The sequence below is a fragment of the Marmota flaviventris genome, chromosome 12, assembly GCF_047511675.1.
Source record: "Marmota flaviventris isolate mMarFla1 chromosome 12, mMarFla1.hap1, whole genome shotgun sequence".
Lineage (NCBI taxonomy): Eukaryota > Metazoa > Chordata > Mammalia > Rodentia > Sciuridae > Marmota > Marmota flaviventris.
This window is the reverse complement of record NC_092509.1, coordinates 14,893,710-14,917,092: the sequence shown is the minus strand read 5'-3', so window position 1 is coordinate 14,917,092 and position 23,383 is coordinate 14,893,710. Positions and strand designations below refer to the sequence as shown.

The 23,383-nt window shown below is 39.3% G+C and overlaps 1 protein-coding gene across 1 annotated transcript in view; it reads right to left on the bottom strand.

Moving 5' to 3' along the window:
- Ryr2 (ryanodine receptor 2) overlaps nucleotides 1-23,383 on the bottom strand; it is a 478,528-nt gene that overhangs the window by 35,992 nt on the left and 419,153 nt on the right. Inside the window, exons 83-91 of the mRNA XM_027947992.2 lie at nucleotides 22,396-22,495; nucleotides 21,200-21,279; nucleotides 19,239-19,315; nucleotides 18,450-18,523; nucleotides 9,155-9,235; nucleotides 8,300-8,388; nucleotides 6,607-6,735; nucleotides 2,553-2,657; nucleotides 162-243 (exon numbers count right to left, since the gene is read on the bottom strand). Coding sequence (XP_027803793.2) covers nucleotides 162-243; nucleotides 2,553-2,657; nucleotides 6,607-6,735; nucleotides 8,300-8,388; nucleotides 9,155-9,235; nucleotides 18,450-18,523; nucleotides 19,239-19,315; nucleotides 21,200-21,279; nucleotides 22,396-22,495 — 817 coding nt within the window. The remainder of the gene's footprint in view (nucleotides 1-161; nucleotides 244-2,552; nucleotides 2,658-6,606; nucleotides 6,736-8,299; nucleotides 8,389-9,154; nucleotides 9,236-18,449; nucleotides 18,524-19,238; nucleotides 19,316-21,199; nucleotides 21,280-22,395; nucleotides 22,496-23,383) is intronic.

Here is a 23,383-nt window from a genome sequence, read left to right as displayed (position 1 = left end):
AAAAAGTAACTTGTTCTCAAGAATCATAAAGCCAACAACAAAACCAAGCTCTCCATCACACCTGAGTGTTATTTTATTCTTCAATGCATGCCAACTCCATAAGTGAGCATATATTGATCCTTAAAGAATAAAGGAAACTTCAAAGTGAAAATAAAAACTACCTTCCAACATGGACAGCAACATGACCACCATATCCTTCTGAAGATCCATTAATTCCTTCAGTAGCTCAATTTGACTGGAATCCTGAAAACATCAACATATTGCTTTTGAGATAACAGGAGAAAAGTCTGCCACAAGAACAGCATACTTATTCTCACAAAAAGGATATGGCTTGCAGATAGCAGACACCTCAGAGCATCGCAGAACTAAGGGAAGGACAGATGTAAGTATTCAGCTTATTACAAAGAGATTTGCTTCAGAATTCAAGAGCATTTACTGTTGATTCTAACTCATGCACAGCAAAGTATATGTAAGGACTGTGAATGTGTCAAAGAAGCAAAGGGACACCGGAACTGCAGTGCAGCTCCAATGCCAGTGAGACAGGTGCTTCTGTACATTTGACAACTTTTTCACTAGAGAGAATGTATATTTTCTTTTAATTTCTCAAAGTTATATATTAACATAAAATTTATTTATTCTATAAAATAGGTATATCAGTGGCATATGAGATAATATTATCTTACATAAATCTAATCAAAACTGTCCACTGGTATTACCAACACTCACATTGCAAATACTGACATGTACCCTACTAAACAATGTCATGAAGGTTTCCAATATTTCTCTGGTTGAATTTTTCTGGGTTTTTGTGTTTGATTATTTGTTTTGATTATGTACCACAAAAAAAAATTCTTTTACATGAACATGTTGTATCTAAATATCACTATGCTGAGATCCAGTGCCTGCAAGTACAGATCACATAATGAGCTCACACCTCATCCATTTTATTTAAGCTATTCATTTCCATTTTCCTTTTTTAAAAATTTGTATAAGGTGTCACTTAATTCCCTGGATTTTGCTGCATATGAAGGTAAATTTCTGCACTGCATGAAGCATGAGACTCTTTACAGTAGCTACCACAACACTGCCTGTGCAAGCCATCAAACCATGAAAATAAACCAAATGAGAGTTCCCTAGTGTGCAAATTTGGTTCACGTCAGTTTCCTATACTTAGTAAATGTCATTAGTAATTAAAGGAAACATGAGATTTCCATATTTGGCCTACATTAGCAATATCCACATACTGTCATTCTCTCCTTGACTAAATCCTAGCTAGGCTTTTGAGTTCTCTTCCTGATTGGCCTCAGGTGATCTACAGCGACAAGCAGACTCCTAACAGCTCATGGCTATGTCCCTAACATGACTCTGATCCCACTCAGAATGCCTACTAGGGAAAATGCAAAGCTGTCCAAAAATGCACTGTTCCAGAGACCACCTGAGGATGGGGCCTCTGTCTCCAAGCCTCCAGCAGAGGACAGATGCCAACTTAGATAACAGCTGGCAGGCATGGCTGGGCTCATCACATCATACTGACCAGCCTCCCCTGAGCCTCCACGCAGCCTCATCCCTGTTCTCTCATTCTCCCTCTACATACCATTCATCTAGCTCCACACAAGCTGAAGATGAGTTCAGTCCACACCATGTGCTTCCCTGTAGTGACACTTACTACTGACTAAGGTCATTCCTGGCCACTTCAGTGTCCAGCTTTGCTTACCTGTGATGGTATGCCCCTGTGTACAGGCCAGTGGGCGGGTGGGAAGCCTCAGATGGGAGGGAACTAGCCACACCCATGAGGAGTGAGTGACACTTTGGGCACTGGAATGGCAATGTTCTGACTCTCACTCTAGTATTCTTCTTTCTACCTGACCACCTGGCAAATACACCTGACAGATACACCAGAGCTTGGGATACGTCATTAAAATTCACAGTATTGAAGGATGCATTTACTCAAGACTGACATTAAGAGCTTTTCTGTTCATGCATCCTTTGGTCTCCAAGGGAACAGACTTGGAAATGAGAAAACAAGAAGCTGATGGCACTCCCAAATTAACACAAAAACATGGCGGCAAGCCTGTTTATTCTTTATTTACTTATCATTTAAGCCATTGTTTTGACTATCAGAAAGCTAAATTTCCTGGAAATGGGTGAATGTTATCTTAGCTTATGTAGGACCTATAAAAATTGCTTCCCTTTTAACAAGAGATTTACAACAGGCTACAGATCCTTTTGTAGTTGCCTATGGAGGGAGGAAGATTCCAACAAGTAAACACCAGGGAGCTTGTCTATGAAGACGCTGAAGGGCACAGTGTTCATGGAATCTGCTGTTATATTTCTCCATTACATTCAATTCTTTAATAATCTTTGTTCCCAAATATGCATAAAGGAATTTTTTTTTAAAATCTTTTGATAGGGAATAAAAGGTATATAAAGAAGTGATATTTACACACCTGAAACCTTAAACAAGTGAAATAGATAACATTCAACATAAGAAAGCATGCTTCATTCGCTGCCGATCACAGTGTCACAGTTTGTCAGGTGAGAAGACCCTTTACCTGAGACAGCTTCATCTGCATGTGGGCAAACACGTGCAGGAAACCCACCACTGCGTCCCACAGCCTGCTGTGTGCCAGGCTCTGCTGGTTCCCGGTGCAAGGGCCCTGGAGCAAACATACAGAGATCATTCCTGGCAGCATATTTGCCAAATTCAACTTGAAAATAATAGGGAGAAAATGAACTCAAGGTTTACAAATCTTGTTGTTAGCATATAATCTAAAAAGTTCACAAACACAAAATGAAAGAGAGATAAAGAAGATATTGGTGCCATGAGAGATAAGCATGTTCTTCTTTGAAATGTTCAATAAATCTAAAAAAAAAAAAAGTTTCTCAAGGATTTATGTGTCTTATTTCTCTATGAATAAAGAGACACTGCCAAAACAAATTGGCAAATCATTTCATTTTTTTCCTAGCTTTGATCTCTTTAGATAAAGAGGGTAAGAAGTAGGTGATTGGGTTGTTGGGTCAAATCAATTGGTGGTCACTACCTTGTGTGAAAAGAATATGAGAATGCAATCAGGATGAGGTGATTATTTCCTCTTCCTAAGCAGTAACCTGGATAAAGCCTTCACCCAGAGGAAAAATGTCCTCTTCAGAGTTTTCCTAGTTGTTCAGCTGTTTCAAAATGGTGCAACCACTGAGATTTTTAAAAGATAAATACTTGGTCATTAATTTCATAAATCTCAAATCTGAGGCAATTGGAATCTGCTGTAACTTGGGAGGCCACTTGGCTGAGGGATCTGGTGCCAGGGGTTCCTACAAAAGCTAACCCGGCCCCAACTCAGTGTTCACTTAGGCTAAACAGCCAGAAACTCCAACTAAACTCCAACTAGGGACTTTGCGCTTCAACCAATTACATTTTTTTTTAATTAATTTTGTTTCACTTGCTTTTAAGCACCTCTGGCCTCTGGGTGGAGCTGAGCCACCTGCAGTCAGGAATAGCCAAATGCTCAGATAAACTCAATGAACTTTAATATGCCTCTGTTTATACCTTCCAACAAACCTAGCTCTGCTCTCTGAGCTGACACTTCTGAAGTGATCTTTCTTCAGCAATGGAGAATGTGTGTGTGGCTAGCAAAATGTTTTGATGCAGACCATTTTCAGTTTTACCTCCTAAGGAAAAATTCTACAATAGTTTAGGTTTTGAACACATCCACAGCAACCATGCAAATAGATAACAGGGATTTTTTTTTTTTCAAAGAAAAAAGGCATAGCTCTTAGCCTCTAATTCATTCTTTCCTTTACACAAAGGACTCATAGTGAGTTTAAATTTGAAAACACATCAAAATATTCCATATTTTACTGCACAAACGAGCGGGAAGATCTGACTGCACTAAAAATACTGAGGAGATGTTAGAGTGGCGCTCGGTCACATCAGCTGTGTGGAAGCCCCGACTCTGGGGAGGAGGAGAGGAGCCTCTGTGTTGCAGGAGCAAGGCACCAGGCTCAGCTCCCACAGAGGGGGATGCACATAGATCTTGCCACCCTAAGGCATTGTAGGTCAAAGCTGACAAGGGGGACACCTGGGAGATTGCACCCATGCACAGCACTCCCTTCAACCCCCGCTGTGGTGGATGCGAAGGCACAAGCTAAAGTGCCAGGTCCCTGAGCTGAAAGGGAGCTACCTATCTGACCTTCAGAGAAATCACCAGAGGCAATAGCCAGACTTCCCAGATATGCCAGCTGCCATGGGCAGGCTGAGGACACATCGCTGCCTGGATCCTCACACAGAAAAGCAACTGGAAGTAACCTGAGGCTCTCAGTCACTTTCCTAGTGTGCAGTCTCCCAGGCCTGCCTCATAAGGAAAGTGACTTCTCATTGTTTCTACTTTCTTGATCTCTTCTCTCTTAAAAACAACCTCTTCCACTTGGTTCATTAGAACATTTATTCTTTTATGGAAAGGAGGATTGCCCAATTCTAAAATTAAAAATAAAATCAATTGAGATTTAAACTAAATGGTTGTAAGTTTGGTCCTTTGACGCCTTTAAACCTGAGACAAAGGGAGAAGACTAACTAGGACTTGCTCAACCTCCATCCAGTGGCTTCTTAGCACCAATAACCAATGTGAAAGGGACGCTGGCCTCTGAGGTATTCGGCCTCTGTGGCACACAGACTTTTGCTCTGTGCTGGAAGACAGAGCAGTCTCACTTTCAGAGGGACCTGAGGCAGAGACAGATAAAGCTTTCTCCTTAATTATCCCTGGTCTCACTCTAGGAACCGTGAAATATGATGTCCTTTTAGTCAAATGATTCTTTTTCTTCTTCTCTTTTATTACAACCGAGGTTGCAATTTTATAAATAATTACTTTACAGAAATGTTTTTCTATCTTCTGCTTATGTTCGATAGTCAGCAAAAATTGGAATAAAAAAGCAAGGTACAATCCTGTAGTCTAAAAGGCAGTCCAAAATAAGCACAAAGCTAATGATGAGCTTGTTTCCATATATTGATATTTATAAGGAAAAAGGACACTAAGGCTAGGGTCTCCTAAATGTATCTCACTAAGCAAGATGTAGGAAACTGGACTGGATCCTGGAATAGAAAAACAGCATTGACAGAAAGATGTAAAATCAAAATAAAGTATATATTTTAGTTAATAAGACTGTGCCAATATTAATTTCTTGGTGTTGACAAATGTTCTACATTTGTGTGAAATACCAACATTAGAAAAGCTGGGGGAATCATATACAGAAACCCTCCTCAGGACTCTCTTTATAACTTTTCTGAAAACATAAAATTATTGCAAAATTAACATGTATTTATTAAAATACATATTTCATGAATGGTTAAGTTACAGGAATGGGTCGCACCTGCAGGCATAACAAGAGAAGCTAAAATGAACAGAACAGTCCAGGAGCCTTTACCTGATGCCCCTGGACAGGCGTTTAGAAACGTGTTCCACAGCAACACCTAGCAAGGAGCTTTGTGCACATCGAGAACTCCACTGGTCCTGCTAGTTTCAGTATGTTCACAGTTTCCTGTGTTTTAGGACAAGACATGCCCACTCTGGGCTCTTTTTGGAACGCAGAAGCCATTCTACTGACAATTTATACAAAATTCACTTGCTTGCTGATGTAATTGGCCAAATATATTTAATGAGGACATGATTGTTGTCCTCATCTTTCTAGACACAGAGGAAAACCAAGGCAATCAGGGAAGGCAGGAAAATGAGGAAACAGGAATATGAACACACTGAGACCATATTGAACTTGAACTTGACTTTCATTTGATTTGACCATGAAGAGGAGGGTCAGGGTGAGTCACCCCACTCCACAGTTCCTGCCTTCCAGTGGCCCCAAGACATGCTGTTTCACTAAACTTCTCTTCCCCTCACAAGATCATGCCTGGTCTAAGAGTGAACTATAAGTTTCTCCTTCCTGTTTTATCTTAGCACAGGTGCATGGAATATAGGGATTGCTCACTCAAGGTAATACTGGCCCCTGAGACAGAAGATAGGATAGTGGCTGCTGAGGCTGCTAAGAAATAGCAAAGTGGTCACAAAAAAATTGGAATTATATAAAATTGTTTTTAAAACTCTAAGCTTAAGACTAGTGATTTCATCTAGGGAGAATATAAAATAAACAAATGTAAGATAACATAATTCTCTTTGGTATTTGGATTTTATCTATAATAAACACACATATGATTTTTTAAATGTTCTTCTCATTTTTTCTTAGTGTTGATGAAATATCTTCCTCACTGTTACTGGAAATACTACAAAACATGGCTTAATTATCCTCTAATCCCTCCTTTGCTTCCGCTTTCCTTTCTTAAGACTATTGAATGCTTAATACATTGAGATACAACAGAATGAATGGGTCAGGCCTCTAATAAGTTAATGACATCCCCATCTGCGAAATGGTAAAGCAACTTCGTTATGTATAGATACACACTTCAACCTAATATTTCAGTTGTGGTCATTGTTAAAGAGACAAGGGGTCAATAGGAGATGTGGAGAACACTTTGGGCAGACTGCATTTTTCTATCGAATTCAATGTAATCGGTTGACTTTTTATTTTTCTTTCTTGAAATAACAGAAATGATTAAACATTTACCTGGATATATTCTGTAAGAGTATTAAACACTTGTTTTGCGACTTGAATAGCTTTGGAGAAGTTCCGTTGTCCTTGTTCGTCAATAACATCTTTCCCAGAGTAATACCAATAGAAATCACTAATTGATTCCTGGGAAACAGAAATGACATCACTAAGGTAGATTGTAAAGTCATCACAAACCTACCTGTCCAGTCCTATTATTTGAAAATAATAGGTAAGATAGCAAATAACAATATCTGTGAATTAAATACTATTAATCAATTATTTTCTTAAACATACCATACATGTGGAAACCACTTCCCCTGATATAAATAACATTGCAGAGAAGACAGAAGCAGAAAATTTAGCTTTAAAATTCTGTCTCTGATGAACCTAAACTTCACAAATGTAAGGATACCTTAAAACTAATGCATATTTACCCACTGAGCAAAGTTACATGTTTACAATTTGAGCTCAAAAATTAGACACATCATGGAACAATATTTTGGGGGTTACAGACTTCTGCCCTCCCTTGTCTTCTCCTACAGGCCAGGGACATGTTAGCAGAAAGAACACCAGGATGTCCCTGATCTCCAAGCTGCCCCTGGGGAACCAGCTGGGCAAAAACACCAACAACCATGAACAAGCTCCAATAAGACCCATCTTTCCAAACAGGAATTTTCCACATTGACATGTTAAAGAGATTTCAGTTGGCTAAATACATGTAAAAAATAAATAAATAAAAGAATTCATTTGACCATATGAACTACACTTGAGTTTTGAGACATGGTTTTAAAAATCGTAATATGTTTTCAGCAACTGTATTTGCTTCAAAATGGACTTTTTCCCCTCTGTTAAGATTTAAATTAAAAAAAAAAATGTGCTTTTAGCCAGGCACAGTAGCACGTGCCTATGATCCAGTGACTCAGGAGGCTGAGGCAGGAGGATCATAAATTCAAAGCCATCTTCAGCAACTTAGTAAGGCACTTATCAACTCAGCAAGACCCTGTCTCTAAATAAAATACAAAAAAGGGCTGGGGATGTGGGTCAGTGGTTAGTGCCCCTGGATTCAATCCCTGGTATAAAAAAAAAAAAAAAAAGTTAAGGATAAAACCTCAAAGTTTCAATTTCCTGCCTTTAAAATACTGTGTCTGTTTCTCATAAGTAAAATGAGGGGAAAGAAAGTTCTACAGGGCTGTTATTGTTTAAGATGCCCAAGTGTCAAAATGATTCTATCAGAGATATTTTAAGGTAATAAGGTGCTAAGCTCAATTTTAAAACTAACACAAATAGCAGGACAGCAGAAAGGAATCAACCTCAGGCTACCAAAGTCAAGTTCAGGGTAGCAGGTGGAAAGACCTTCCTATTTGTAAGAATGTTTCAATATTCTTCCCCAAATTATCTATCAAAGAAGGAGTATAGAAGTGCTTTGAAAAATGAAATAAATTTAAAATACTATCAACCTAAAAAATAAAGGCTGTGGGGGCCAGGGGGAGAAGTTTGTATATTGAAAGAAACGAAGAACAAAGTAGCAGCCAGGATCAGAGAGAAATACACCAGAGAGAGCTTCACCCTAAGAACTGAAGAAAAGACTGTGATCACAGGCAACATATCTAAATGAACAGGTAGAATCACAAACCCAAGCAAATGAAGACATGTGAGTTTAACAAGGCCAGCACTTTGCTTCACCTGGCCAGCCCTGTAGGCCACATACCTGAACCCTCAGCAGGTAGTCCACAGTAGAGATGATGATGTTGACAGTTGTATTGTTGCCAGTCTGAGTTCTCAGATAATTTTGAAAATCTACAGAAGATTGAAAATGCTATTAAAGTTCAGTCAAAACAAGTTGTTATTCCAGTAACTACCAAAGTAAATGTTGTCTACAGTAAGATCACTGGGGCTAAAAATAGCCTTTTATCTAATAGTTTTAATATTAAATTACTTAAATTTCTCAAAAAACATGTATGATCATCCCCAAAATGCATCCTCACAGAACAACAATATTCAATTCTCGTCTGAGATGTTGGTCACACTGGTTCTTTATCCTAGTTCTAAAGCCCTGGACAAGACTGAAAAGGGATTCTCATATTTAAGGACAAAAGGACAAAGCTATTTATTCAGTAATTACATATGCAAAGTGCTAGGGAAACAAAGCTAAAACTAAAATGTAATTCCTGCCATCATGGACCCACGGAACTGGAGAAGAGCCAGATATTAAACAGTGAACAGAAATTAACTAGGTAAGTCATTTAATGAACTCCCAAGGTAAAGTGCTGCAAAAGAAATAAACTTCTAAGTTCCTCTGAAGGTACCCATCTAAATTCTTTTTCACCCATCACCTATCTTCTCTAACGTAAGAATGATTGACAGTGATCCAGAGAAACAGCTCTGCTGGGACCTTGAAAGCAGTAGAGCCACGTGTAACATGGCACAGTGTCCACTGCACCCAGGATGATCAGGAACTATTTGCTGACTCAAGCTAAAGTCTAATAGAGTTCAAGAGCTCCTGCTGTCATCGGCCTCACACATCTGTTCCTCGGTCCCACCTCATGGGCTGGGGCTCACAAACCTGAGTTGTGCCCCTCACAAAGCAGCTGCAGGAATCGGAAGAGGTCACAGGTGAACTCGTCATCCTGCAGAACTTTTTCTCCTGCGGGGAGTGCAGAGGGATGAGCATTAGCGACTGCCCAGACCCCCCCTCTCGCCCCCAGCCCCACTTGCAGGTCACCCCATTATTGCTCTGGACCCTAAGGGTCTCAAGTCAGAGCCACATCTCTATCTGAAGCTCCTACAATCATGCGCTTGGCAGATAGATGTACTTTTTCTTTGTAAGAAAAGAACATTTGAAACTCAAAACTCAGATTTCTCTCTGTTAAAAGTAGCAGCATGGGTTTGGCAACATTTTACAAACAGCCTAAAGATGTAAATTTTTTTTGTGGGGGGGGGGGTACATACAGAAATGGTATGTCACAAATGTTAAATTTGCTTTGTTCCTAGGACATGACCAAATGACTCACGCAAAGCCTATAGCGTATCCACAGAACAGTGCCAAAGGTTTCTGTTATTAAAGAATAATTAGAAGATTTTTGTGAAAACTGCAAATACCTAGAAAATGCTTGTTAACTCATTCTAATTAAATCTTTAACCAGCTTGTGTACTGACTGGAAAATTTAAAAAAGCTAAAACTTCAGACATCTAAGAGACAGGACTGTTGTAGCGTGACTTCCCGAGGAGGAGGAGCCAGCAGAGACTTCACTCCAATTGAACAAACCCAAGGACAGAATGTCAGGACTCAGCTGTGAGAGAGGAGAGCAAGACGGCTACTGGAAGTCAGAGGCCATCTGCAGCATCAGGACCAGACATGCCTGAGGGGCAGGGACAAAGTCTCCTAGGGCTGCACTGGTCCACTACACTGCAGTTTAATGGTCTCTGGATCACAACTTCCCTTGACAGCAAAAACACAAGGAAAGAAACAAACACAAAACAACACCACACAAATGAAAGTTGATTTCTTAAAAAAAGTGTCAGTGAAAAAAAAGAAAGGTCAATGTTACATGAGTGTCTGCTCCAGAATCTAAATTTGTTTTAAAAGCAAAATGGCAAAAAAAAAAAAAGTTGATTAGCTCGTGAATGAATATACTTATGTATTTAAACAAAATAATTTTTCACAGACTATAAATACTTTGGGCTAAGAAAGAAAACTATGCAATGATCATGTGTTTAACTAAAATCACGGATGATCATAATGACGGAGAGCTGATGGACTTACCAGTCCGCAGTCTGGGACTTTCAAAGTGGGAGGCTTCATGTAATGGTAGGATTAGGAAGCAAAACCATTGTGATAACTAATATAAACATTAAAAAAAGTACATAAAAGCATTGTACTCGTTTCCCTGTTAGCCCACAAGCTATGACATCTGGTGACCAAGCTATGATCACCACGTATGGGACTCAGACCCTGTGGCAGGTGAAGTGTGAAAATCAACTTGTTTAAATTTCACACATGGCTGATAAGTCCATTCCTCAGTGTGTAAGTTCATGACAGGGTAGGAAAGAAAGCAAGAACAGTTTAGGCCAATAAGCAAACTAAACTCTTCATTGGTAATACTCAGTATCATTTTCATGAGTCATTTAAATCAGAAGACTCTTAAAATGATATTTAAATCAAAATATTATGTGAGGCATCTAGACTTTTTGATTCTTTCCCTGTGAGCCCGTCTATAACGTTTTTCCTTCAGAAAATCGGGTCAATAAACCATGTATTTACTTTTAATATTCATGTACTCAATGTGAAATAGATAACCCTTGTAGAAATTATTTAGAACAGTTAACACCAAAATAAATATCATAGATGCTGTGTGCCTGAAAATGCTCTGCATAATGCATAATAATTCAGAACAGAAGTTTTTATCTGCTGTTTGCATGCACACCATTTTCTTGACTGTAAATGGCAACAAATACAAGTGACTTCACTCAGTAAGGCCACACTGCATGTAGCAGAACAAGGATGGAGGAGCAGGATGGGGGGCAGGATGGGGAGGGCAGGACAGGGCAGAGGAGGGCATGGGACAAGCCCACCAGGTGCTGGCAGGTGTGCACTGGGGTACCATGAGCACATCACAGATGAAAATGCTGCCGTGGCCCATGCTGCAGGTAAGTGGGGCAGTAACAGAGATGAAGACGGCTTTATGTCTGCAGAAGGTACAGGAGCAACAGTCTCCTTGTGATGTGGAAAAGCAATTCCATTTTAAGATGGGAACTGAGATCCATAACAAATAACAGAATGGAGCGACACGTAATTGAAAGTGCTCTTGCATCCTGAAAATATTGTCAAGCTGGGTGAGGGCTTGAGGCACATACTGCAGAGGGCATTCCTTTGGTTCCGTTTTTGAAAGGAGCCTAAGAAGGCTGACACTGGAGAATCAATGCAGCACTGTTGCTCATGGTGAGCTGGTTGCTTTGCACCTGAGGATGACCTGCACCTGCACCTGTTCCTGCTCTACCTCATTGGTGCATTTTTATCAACTGTGAACAGGTTGATATATTAGGAGGAAAGGCAATAACATCAAATGGAGATGGCAGCAGCATTCCTAGATGAGGAAATAGAGTTTTTTGAATATATTTATGAATGGCGTTTATATTTTCTGAGAGTCATCTTAATTTTAGCGGGGCAAACTATCGTCAAAATTGTAAATTTTCATGTGGAAGTAATACAGTTAGAACGTGCTGAGCAAAGCATGAAATAATAAATCCTATTTTAGAGATCAAATGAAGTTAACCTGCTTTTGGTCACTGTCTTACTCACAGTTGGCTTATCCGGTTAATAGAAATGTAGACAAGTCTCTGCCTAAATTCAACAAAATACTGTGTGAGTGTGTGTCTAGTGATCACTTGGGATGTCCATGGACATTGCTTGAAGTTTTCAGCCTATTTTTCAGATGAAGCTTGGGTTAATTGCTAATAATTAACTTCCAAATTAGTAAATTAATAAAAATTCAGTGATATAAGTAAAAATTACTACCTAGTATGTACATGACAATAATTGGAAAAGGAAGACTCCAAAGGCTAATGCCCCCACTGCTATAAGGTCTAGTCATATCAATGTCTCTAATAACTCAAAGACAAAGGGGTGACTGGCATGACACAGGGACTGGCCACATCAAAAGACCCCCATAACCCATTGTTGAGTGTCACTCAAAGGCATCTGCTGCCATGGAAGAAATCATTCTGGTAATTGAACTCAGAGGATTTAAAGAACTATTTTGTACAATGGCAAAACTAAAGAATTAATACTAACAATATTTTTAGGTATTTTATTCCATGTGGGCAATTCCAATATCACTGTTGAAGTGGCTTCATTATGACTTCTTTAACTATTTTACAATTCAACTAACGAAATAAATTTTTAAAGATGGAATCACGGTTAACATTTGGAGACCTTGAAGTGCTCTTGTGCTAGGCATGTAATCATTTCATCTTGGGCTCATTATTATCCTGCAGATTAGGTAAATGGAATCTCATTTGGTGGGTCAATAAACAACTGCGAAACTAAGAAATTCAGCTAATGTCATATAGGTATCTGGTAGTTAAGATTTGCTTCCCACAAATGTCAATAAACCTTCACCAAGTATCTCCTCTCTGCTAGGCACCTTGGGAGATGAACACAGTCTCCAACCGAAGCAGCTCAGTTATGGGAGAAACAGGCAGCAACAGGTGACTACAGTATTACATGGTCCTGTCGAATCCAGTACGCCATTGTTTCTGAGCTCTGTAAAGTTGGCCTCACCAACCAGTGCAATCTGTGATTATCAATCATTTCATGAACTGTATGTTCTTTAAATCTGAATTTACACTTGTTTCCATTGATTTCAGAACCCAAGGAAATCCATTTCTGGACATGTGATGTTGGAAAATTGGATCCCCTTTCTGAGCCTGGCTTCATAGTTTTGCTATGGGGACTGATAAATACCTCGTCTAATTTCCTAGGCTGTTGTTAGAATCAAATTGTTCAAACAAGTAAAAGTGCTTTGGAATCTGCAAAGCCCAAAAGGAATAGATGCAAATTTCCAATGCTGTGAAGCCATAGGTCAAATTATTGAAATTTCTAAAATACAGAATTTCATTAGGTTGTGGGGAGGGGATAAAAGACAATTCACCTACTCAGCTCACTGAGTAAGTTTATTTAAATGAAGTCAACAACCTGACACTGGTGTATGCAATACATGACTATTTCAGATCCCAACACAATCAGAATGACCACTATGGGAAATAAATTAGGTATGTCCCATTAGGTACTAGAATTAAAATACTTTCTAGTACTTAAATTAATTAAAGTATTTATGGAGGAAAATCTTTCTCCTTTCCAATGTGAGGTAGAAATCATCTCACAGCCAGAGCCAAGGCCTCTCAATTGTCACTACTCAGAGGTGCTCACTGCCCACCCTGAGCAGCCCCTGCCTTCAGGCAAAGGTGCCCATCTTACTCAATATTGCCTGGGGTCTTACTCACACGCACCAATCCAGGGTAGTACTCCCCTCGTAAACAGATTCCTTGAACCCTAACTAGGAAAAGTCTACTCTGAAAAAATCCCTCCTATGCATCATCAGACCTCCCTCAGAACTTGCCTACTGCCACAAGGAAATTCTGCCAGCCCCTATCTTTGGAGGACTCAGCTGTGGAATAGAGTAGCATTTAGTAATCAGTGCACTTTAGTGTTGGTGGGGTCTGCCTGGAGCCTTCTTCCAACAATGGATGTGAGGCCTTCATTCCAGGTGGCTATTAGCACATAATATCACTCAAGTGTTACTCATTTAATGGCTCTTCAAGGCCTCACAGAAAAAAACACAAATTCCTTGGCAGGGCAGAGAAGGTCCTTGGAGCCTTTCACAAACTCTCTCTCTTCACCATCTAGTTTGGTCACCTCTTTCCACACCAGATCCGACACAGCTCCCTGCTGGGCTGCGCTCTCCTGCTCCAAGTCTTTGCCTTCCCTCTCCACCAGGATGCTGACTTCAGGCCACATGCAACCTCTATGGGGACTGTGAGTCTCTCTCACAGAGCACTGCTCTGAAGTGTGTATACCCCCAGTCTCACAGACTAGGCACTCAAATTTAAGTGAGGGCTTCAAAGTTTAAAAACTGTAAGGATGTCTGGAAAATGCCTTTGGTGTCAATGCAACAGCATCTCAGGCTTTCCTTGAAGAGTACTGATCCCCAGAAATAGCAAATAAAGCAGGCAGCACCCTAGACCATACCTGGGGAAACAGAGTCAAGAAACTAATAAAAACTGTAACGAGGAATCAGGGTAGCCAATACTAGGCAATCAATATAATCTTTTTGCTTAATTAATTAAAAATCGATCTTTTTTTGCTTCAACTTCACATAAATTTGATAAGATCATTATAAATAATTGCTAAGAACCTCAGTATAACAGATTATCAAATCCAGGTAGAGGTTTGGGGAAGGTTAACTGATAGCTAATATTTTAGAAAAGGTTTTTAACAATCAAAAAATTTTTGTGGAATCAGATCAATTTCAAAATTTTTTCTTCCCTAGGAGGTCTAGGACCACCACAAAAATGACCAGAATTCAACTTCTGCTATATTCTAACAGATGTTTTCCATGAAGGAAAACCGCACTTTTAAATTCATAATGAATTGGTAATGAGGTTATATGGTTTTGATTTAAAAAAATTAAAAATTCAAGAATGGGATGAAATTTTAAATATTCATATTGGTTTCTGAATTTCATTCAATCATTAAAAACCCTATATGAATATAAAATATACAGAGAGGACAATATTGACCACATCGCAAATCCTTCAAACACATCTGCTGAAGACATTTTTTTTTTTTTAAACAAAAGGGGAAATCCAGGCTTTTGTCACAATGGGGGAATTTAGTAAGGAGGGACAGAGACGGGACAAACGTCCACAGCAGTAGTGGCAGTAAGGAAAGAAGGTCAAATTTTTGGCCTGAAACCTTTACATACAAACCTTAAAGAAACACGTGGTTCCTAGTGGTTTCTCCATACCAGATTAGAAACAGCATTTGTGACATTAAAAAGTTAGAAGCAGTTTTGAAACTTCAGCAATAAATGCCAAAGCTGGCAGCAGATTGTGCCCTGGAGGTGCAAAGAACAGGTACTAGGGCAGAAAGTCCTCCCTAAGACGCTAGATATGAAACAGACACTGACAAACGTGCAGAGACACGGAGCAGCCGCGGCTCGGGGAGTCTGTAAACTGAACAGTAGGAGGCAGAGAGTAGCATTGCCTCCTGGCACTGCCACTTAGCTGTGGGATGCTGGGCAAACCGAGTGACCTTTCTGCCCTTCAGTCTCCTTATGTATAAAACTCTGGTCACAGCTACTTCACTGTGGAAGTAGACAACCAGTTTGTAGACTCCAGAAAGTTCATGTGCTTGGGCTTCCATGTTTTCCATGGCGATACAGTGTCTGGCCATATTATCCTCATGGGGGAATTTCCACCTAATAAAGACAGGGGATGAGGATGCAGAAGACCTAGCAGATGGAGCTCTAGCAGACTCTTTTCAGCCTATGCTAAGTCTTTGCAGCAATGGCACCAGGAACAGATTTGGGTCTTTCAGCCTTTTCTGTACCTTCCAAGTACAATAACTGATTTTCCTTCTCCTATGAGGATCTGAGCTTTTCTTAACTTTTGTAGAATTGTAAATAAAAGAATGGCCTCACAATAGAAATGTTTAAGAATATGTTCAGAGAGGTCAGCACAGGGGTTCTTACAGCAATGTGAGAAACTGTGTTATTAACAGCCAATGTTCCCCTAATTGTTCATGTCCCCCTAACAGGTCTCTCACTTAATCAGAAGGCACAATGTAGTTGAAAGCCTGTTGACAGTGCTAGTCCTATTCTATATCTCTTCCTTTCTTTATTACCACTGCCTAGGAGGCTGTTGAAAAGCTCCTTTGACATACTGACGCCATCTTTGTTGTTCTATTAGTGTGAAGAACAAAGAATTGCTACTGTTTCTAGTTGCTTTTCCAATTCAGTCTTAAGAATGAAATTAGCTTTTATGTTCAAGGACTTTTAATCTGTGGTATTTTCAAAGGAACAGAGGAAAGCCCTGTAGACCCCCCAGAGCCCAGAAGGCAGTGGGCAGAGCACACTCAGCTGGTCACAGCCCACTTGGGATCTATCACTGATTCCCGTGCACCAACAGTGCAGTCATAAAGCCACGATGTGTCCAAGACATAGATGCCACAGGGAGACCCCAGCACACATTCTAAAGCCCTCAACCAAACACTGGGCCCATCAGGAACTCTCTTAAATGAAAGAAATGCAACAAAATAAACCCAAAAGCATAATTTAAATGTTTGGTGTCCCTTCATGTCTGAAATATTAATAACTTTACATTTTCATAGAAAAAAGGGAAACTAGGCATATAAGGTATATAATATTTAAAAATAATAGGATGCATAATGATAAAAATTAAATAATCTACTTGTTGAAACAGAATTTAAAGAAAAGCACAATAACTGTCACTATTGAGTGTATAAACAGAGCTAACCACAAATAAAAGAGCAAGTGAACAGAAGGGCAGCTCACGGCTAATAATTACCACGCTCACGGGAGATGACTGAAGAAGAAAGGTAGGACATTTACAGTAGTCAAAAGAAGAGGGAACAGGAAAGAGAAAGAAGTTGAGATTTTTGTTTTATTTTGCTACTTGTATGGAAATAAAATACAAAATGTGTTAATCAGTTTGGGCAATTATTTTTGTGTGTGTTGAAAAAGATCATACACATTAAACCAACCTCATACTGAGAGGTGAAAACAGCTCATATCAGAACAGTCACTCAGTAATTTCTGATATGGGACTCAAACAACCTTACTGCAGTCCACACCAGACTGGCAAAGGCCGGAGGCTGCCAGTGGGGCAGTTGTTCCTTTGTGGGTACTGAGAATTAACAGGACTGAGAATGAGGAAAGGGATTCTGCTCAAAGATTCTGGAACTGTAGGGAAAAATGAAATTGATTTCTAATTCTAAGGGAAGATTTAAACAAAGTCATTTACTTTTAGACATCTTACAAAGAGAAAAGGCTCAGGATTCCCAGAGATTCTGGAGGCAGACTGTTAACTAGCCCTGAGGTTGACAGTGTCCCTGGATTCTCCAGATGGGGCCCGCAGGGAGAAAAACTGAGTAAGTTTGGAGCAGTGTTGTGATTAACTCCACTGACCCATATGATATAACTGGACCTATATATTCAAATGTCACAGAATAAAACCCCGTGGGAGCCACGTAGTACTCGCAGGGAAAGGATGTGCCTATGTAGTAAACTTCAAATATAGTCCAAAATAAGCCATTCTTTTTTCTAATGGTGGGATTAAAAACTGATTAGCTAAAATTTCAGAAAGGCCAGCAGAAGCTACAAATAGGAAACAGGAGAAAAATTTATTTTTTGAGATCAGATTACTCTGATCAAGAAACTAATGTTACCAAACTAACACATTGGCAAGAAGATAAACCGAAAGCTGGCCAAAGAACTAAATAACCGATGTGATTCTGCAATCTGTATATGGGGTAAAAATGGGAGTTTATAATCCACTTGAATAAAAATGTATGAAATATGATATGTCAAGAGCTTTGTAATGTTTTAAACAACTAATAATAATAAAAAAAGAAAAGAAAAAAATCAGACATAAGATTAAAAACCAATATAAGTAACATTTTTTTTTTCTTAAATATTCCTGAAAGGAATGGGCAGCAGTGGTTATTTGTGCTTTGACTGCATTTCAGGCTTGACTTTCAAGTTGACACCCACATCCAGTCACAGAGAGATACATTCTCAGGTGGCATCAATCACTATTTTTTTCAGTAATCAGAATCACATAAACAAAGAACTACTCTAACTTCTGTCACAAAATAATTGGGACTTGCGAAGATGCTAGAGACGGAAGGATAACTGCTGACAGAGTGGAGGACAGGGACAGGGGTCACTCAGGGACCTGAATGACTGCTCTCCAAAGGGGAGGAGAGCCTGACCATTGGCCAAAGCAGGCAGGCAAAGCTCCGCCTTCGCAACCCTGGCCCATCCGTGCACCTGCATATTCTACAGATGATTCTCAATGGGGGGACTGTACCCCTCTCCTTCAACTAGTGCAGCAGGCACTGCCAGGTGGACCAGGACAAGCAGGAGTCGGGACCCATCTGGAAGACTGGGGGCATCTTGGGTATCCTATGCAAGTGTCCAGTTCTGAACATTCAAATGAGTCACATGAGCATTTTATCAATTTTAAAACAATTCTATCTCTGCTGAAAATGTAATTGACAATGGATGTGTTTCATGGAAGAAGGGGGACAGGGTGATTTACATGTAGGTGGTTAGTACCTGATCCTTCCTCTGTCACCATTCCAAGTCCTTCAGCTTTGTTTTGTCGCTCAAAAGCATTCAGGTCAAGGACACTACAGTAACAAGAGAAAAACATTTAGAGAACAGAATACCTTCTCTGTTTAGGGGAGTAACTGTCTGAATGCCATGTGTCTTGAACACTGAAGGTTCAAGGTACTCTGAGACCAGGTCCCAACAGATGCCTCTCGGCCATGTATCCCTGCCAACCTCTCCCCAGGGCCCACCCTGAGCTGACCCAGAGGGAAGTCAAACATATTCATACAGTTCAGCTCAGGGAGAACACTGCAAAGTTACCAAAAACAGAATCATCATAACCATGCTTTTGTAACTTGTTACATTGTTTCTATCAGGTTCCTCAGACAAAAGCTGTCTGAAAGATTTTAAATACTGTACAAATAGATAACGATTACAGCAAATTGATTGGTTAAGGATCACTTAGAAAAAATGAAGAAAAATGCCTCACATGTCCCAAATAAAAATAGAATTTTATTTTTTTTATCTTTTGAAAAAAACCATTTAGCACTCATTTTCAAGTATATAGAATATAGCTTAAGCATGGGGGACTATTTCAGGACACTATCAACACTGAGTAAGTGTGATAGGGACATTACTAATACTCTAAACACAAAATAGGACAAAAGACACTGCCAATTGTTCCATCCTAAGATGTCTTTCAAAAAAAGTCTTGGTATAATTGCTATCAGCAATGAAAAGAAAACACTCTTGAAACATGCAGCCTGAGGATCTGGGAGGAGAGCACATCCTCACCTGCAGGACTGCATCAGGCCTGCCAGGCTCTGAAAGAAGCCCACGTCCTTCTTCTCCTTGAGGTAGTCGAGCATCTTCTACAGACACAGAGAAAACCACATAGCTTTTTTGTTAAGAAAATAGCAACCAAAACATGCTTTCTATTCTGGAACAAATGTAAAAAGTAGCTAAACAATACAAGTATCTCTAATGTCATCTTTATCATGAAATGGTAACAAACATGTCAAAGAAAGACCACTGCACATTTCTATGTGTGAGAACACCTAGAAATGCGGAGGATGGGGATCAGGGCATTGTTCCCACACACAAACACATAAATATTGGGGAACCAGTACTGGCAAATCTTTTCCTGTCTCGCTTAGTATTTGAGACTCAGACACTTAGTGTAAGGAAACCAGCAAGTAGGTCCAGGTGGCTATATCCAGCAACAGGGGTTCCCTGAACAGCTCTCAGAGCTGAGTTGTGACTCTTACCTGTTCATGAAATAGCCAGGAATCCAGCTTCCACTACTGCCCTCTCTCACCCAACTTATGGCAGAAACTACTGGACTATTCAGCTTTTCTCCTGTGTTTTTGGATTGATGACCAGAATCTATGATTAATATCTTGGCTAAACATAAATGTCACAAAGAGCTATTTTTGATATGGATAAAACATGGTGGAGATTTCAAATAAAATGTACAGATGACCCCAACTCATGCTGGTTCAACCTAGGATTTTTCAACTTTGTGATGGTGCTACAGGTATATGCATACTTGGAATTTTGGATTTTGATCTTTCTGGGCTAGCAATGTGCAAGACAATACTCTCCTGCTGGTGGTGGCAGCAAGTGGCAACTCCATCAGCCCAGGTCCCAGGAGCACAATCCCCTGCAGCATGCTGTGCTGCTGAGCTCTGCAGGACGGTGGAGCAAGTGATGTTTTTGACTTATACTGAATTTATTGGACATAATCCCTGGCAAGTTAAGGAGTCTCTTTACATATAGGACACCAGAAGGCAGACCCAAAGGTCTTAAGGAAATAAAGAAATTGCTTTTCTCCCAGTCTTTAATAGAAGAGGATAATTCCTACTGTCAGTGCTGTTCTACACAAGCTCAAAGCAGCCAAAACGGTGGTAGTGATATTTTTCAGAAATATTGATAAAAACAACATAAACTGTGTACAGAATACACATACACACTATATGGATGCATATATACACATGTACAAAAGAATATCCATGCATGTAAAATGTATGTATGTGTACACATATATGTGTATACTACACACAAAGACAGGCAAAAACACATAGCATACTAGTCTAGGAAAAATACTGGGGAAAATGAAACAGATTGACCATTTTTTTTTAAGACAAAGGAATGTAGCTTAGAAGATCAAAGGGAGGTTATGGAATATGCACTTGAAGTTCTATAGAAAGAAGATCTGTATTGATAATAAGCAAATGCATCCCAGGGTCTCCAGTCTCCCCTTGGAGCCAAGGATTTCTGAAAATACTTAACTATATAAGGAATGTCTTTTAAAGTAAAACATAAGGCAAAGAAAAATATTTTTGAAATGTATTTTGGAGAGATTAGTTCAGCTTTATTTACTTTTCCTTAAAACAAAACAAAACTTATGTAGTCATGTACCAAGGAAACAGAACAAGCTGATTACCCATGCCAGGTTCTACAAACACATATCCAGTCAGATATGATGGCCAGAGAGTGATTCATGCCTCAAAGAAAGAACTCAATGGGCATGGGAGAAGGTCACATTTAGATTTATGTTTCAGATACTCTCATACCATTCTATGTTTGAGTTTGTAAGACTATCATATAATTACTTTTTCCTTTCTATGTTCTCTCTTGGGTATTGCAGTAAATTAGAGACATATTTTACATAAGAAATGAGAAATTTTACAATAGCTCTTTCCATATGTGGTCTGTTTGAAAACCACATTATGTAAATTACTCAAAGACCTCACCTGCTGTACTGTAGAGTTCCCACCATTTAAAATAGCAATTCCAAGTTTCAAAGTAGCAGCCACCATGGGTCCAGTTTCACCTTTAAAATATAAAAAGCAGCACTCCTTATATTTTTCCAAAGATGTGTTGACCTAGTCTACCTCAAAAGGTACTCTTTTTAATATTATTATTACCCATGACAAACCTATGTAACTTACGTACCAAAAACACCAAAATGATAATAATGCATATTTTGCCATCAATATTTCTTATAAATTCTGTGTAGTATATTTAAGAACTGAAACATGAAAACAGGAAGAAACAATAGATTTTGAAATACCGAGAGCTGAAATTATTAAGCCTCAAAACCAACCATGTGTATTAAAATAAAGTCTTAACTTGTTGATTTTAACATTAAGAAAAATTTTTCTCCAACAATATTCTATTAGAACTTTCATTATTTTCATTTATCACCTATAATATGTCTAAAGTCTGTCTTTATTAAAATAATGACTATTCTCAATTTAAGTTTTCAGATAATGACAAAATTTTAAAATCCATCTAGTTGTTTATCATTTAGTATATTACATTTTATTTTTACATTATTCACCTCTTCTTAGAAATAAAAATTATTTCCATCATTTAGGGGCACTTAATGCCAGACTATAACAATATTACTTTTCCATTTCGTTACAAAGTTTTCACAAATAGGATACTGCTAATGCAGGGAAAGTCGCCTTGAAATGGTGGCTACTGAGATAGACAATGGTACTTTAACAGTTAAAAATCACTCATTAAAAATGTCCAAACATTTTGAGGGTCAGGACACTATAGCCCGAGGCCCATGCTGAGCTTGCTACCTGCTGTATAAACAAAGTTTTATTGAAACATCCACACTGTTCACTTGTTCAGGGTCAGCTTTCCTGCTGACAGAGCACCACATGGCCTGTGATGCTAACATAGCTACTCTTTGGATATACAGAAAAGCTTTAAAATGTCTGATTTATAATGTCACTCTGCTAGAGCTTAATTGTACCACACAAAAGTTGAAGAACATACATAAAGTAAGTCTTTCTAGTAAGACGAAAACAATCCACTAGACTCTATAAATATGAGCTGGTAGCTGAAGATACAGCCGCTGGTCATGAACCAAGAACCCAGGGAGGGAGCACCAGGAGCCAGGAGGCTGGCTCCAAGGGACGGGGAGTGACCTCACCTTTGCTGGCACTGATGGTCTGCAGCACCATCTCTGCGGCCCCCCGGTCATGCAGCCTGGCTTGCTGGTAGAGCAGCTTCTGCTTTTCCATCTCCTTTTCCTGAACACAAACCCCAACCATTTATGTTGTGACTGTCAGTAAGCATGGCTGCTTTCTATATTTTAGTCATCTCTTCATGTATGGGCTCTATGACAACATTATGGACCATTTCAACACCAACAATGTCATTAAACAGATCATCACATATTCATCTCTCATTTTTTCCCTTTATATTTTTCTCGATATACTTTTGGTACTGGTTCATCCGGATGGATTTTTCTCAATTTTAATTGTTTGCTTAGTCCAAAGCCTGTATCACGGTTTTGTGCTTCATCATTGAAACTTGCACTTTCCGATTTGTACATCTGTGCATAAGTTGATCAGGTTTTTGATAATCTCCCCAGTCATGGCCATAACTTGATACTGCTCAGCAAGTTGCAAGTTATCACTGAATCACAGGAAGACATTAACTAAGACGTCTTAGAGTTTAAGCAAAATTGAAAGCTGATATAGATAAAAAGGTAGGCTTCAACCAAGTAGTGGACTTATGGTACAGTTCTCCCCAGTCACCCTCAAAGAATAAGAGAAGCCATGTGCCTTTATATTTTGTATTCTCTGGTGGTTACAAACGATACTGCATGGTGTCGCCAGAGCAATGGCTGGAGTTGGTTCTTTTCCACTTAAGCTACCACTGCAAACATAAAGAAGGAGATAAGAATAAAATATAAAGGCACAGCAAGTTCAAGACTGGTATGATCATTCACTTGAGCGATCCAGTTCGCTGGAGAATTGAGACGGAACTAAGCAGTATAAGTTGCAGAATCAAAGTTGCATAGAGCCCTTTGACAGCGCGTCCATCAAATGGCGTGGTAGAGAAGCTTAGTCAATGGGACATGAAACGGTCAATTAGTATCATGTCCATAAACACAGCGGCCAAAACATATATGA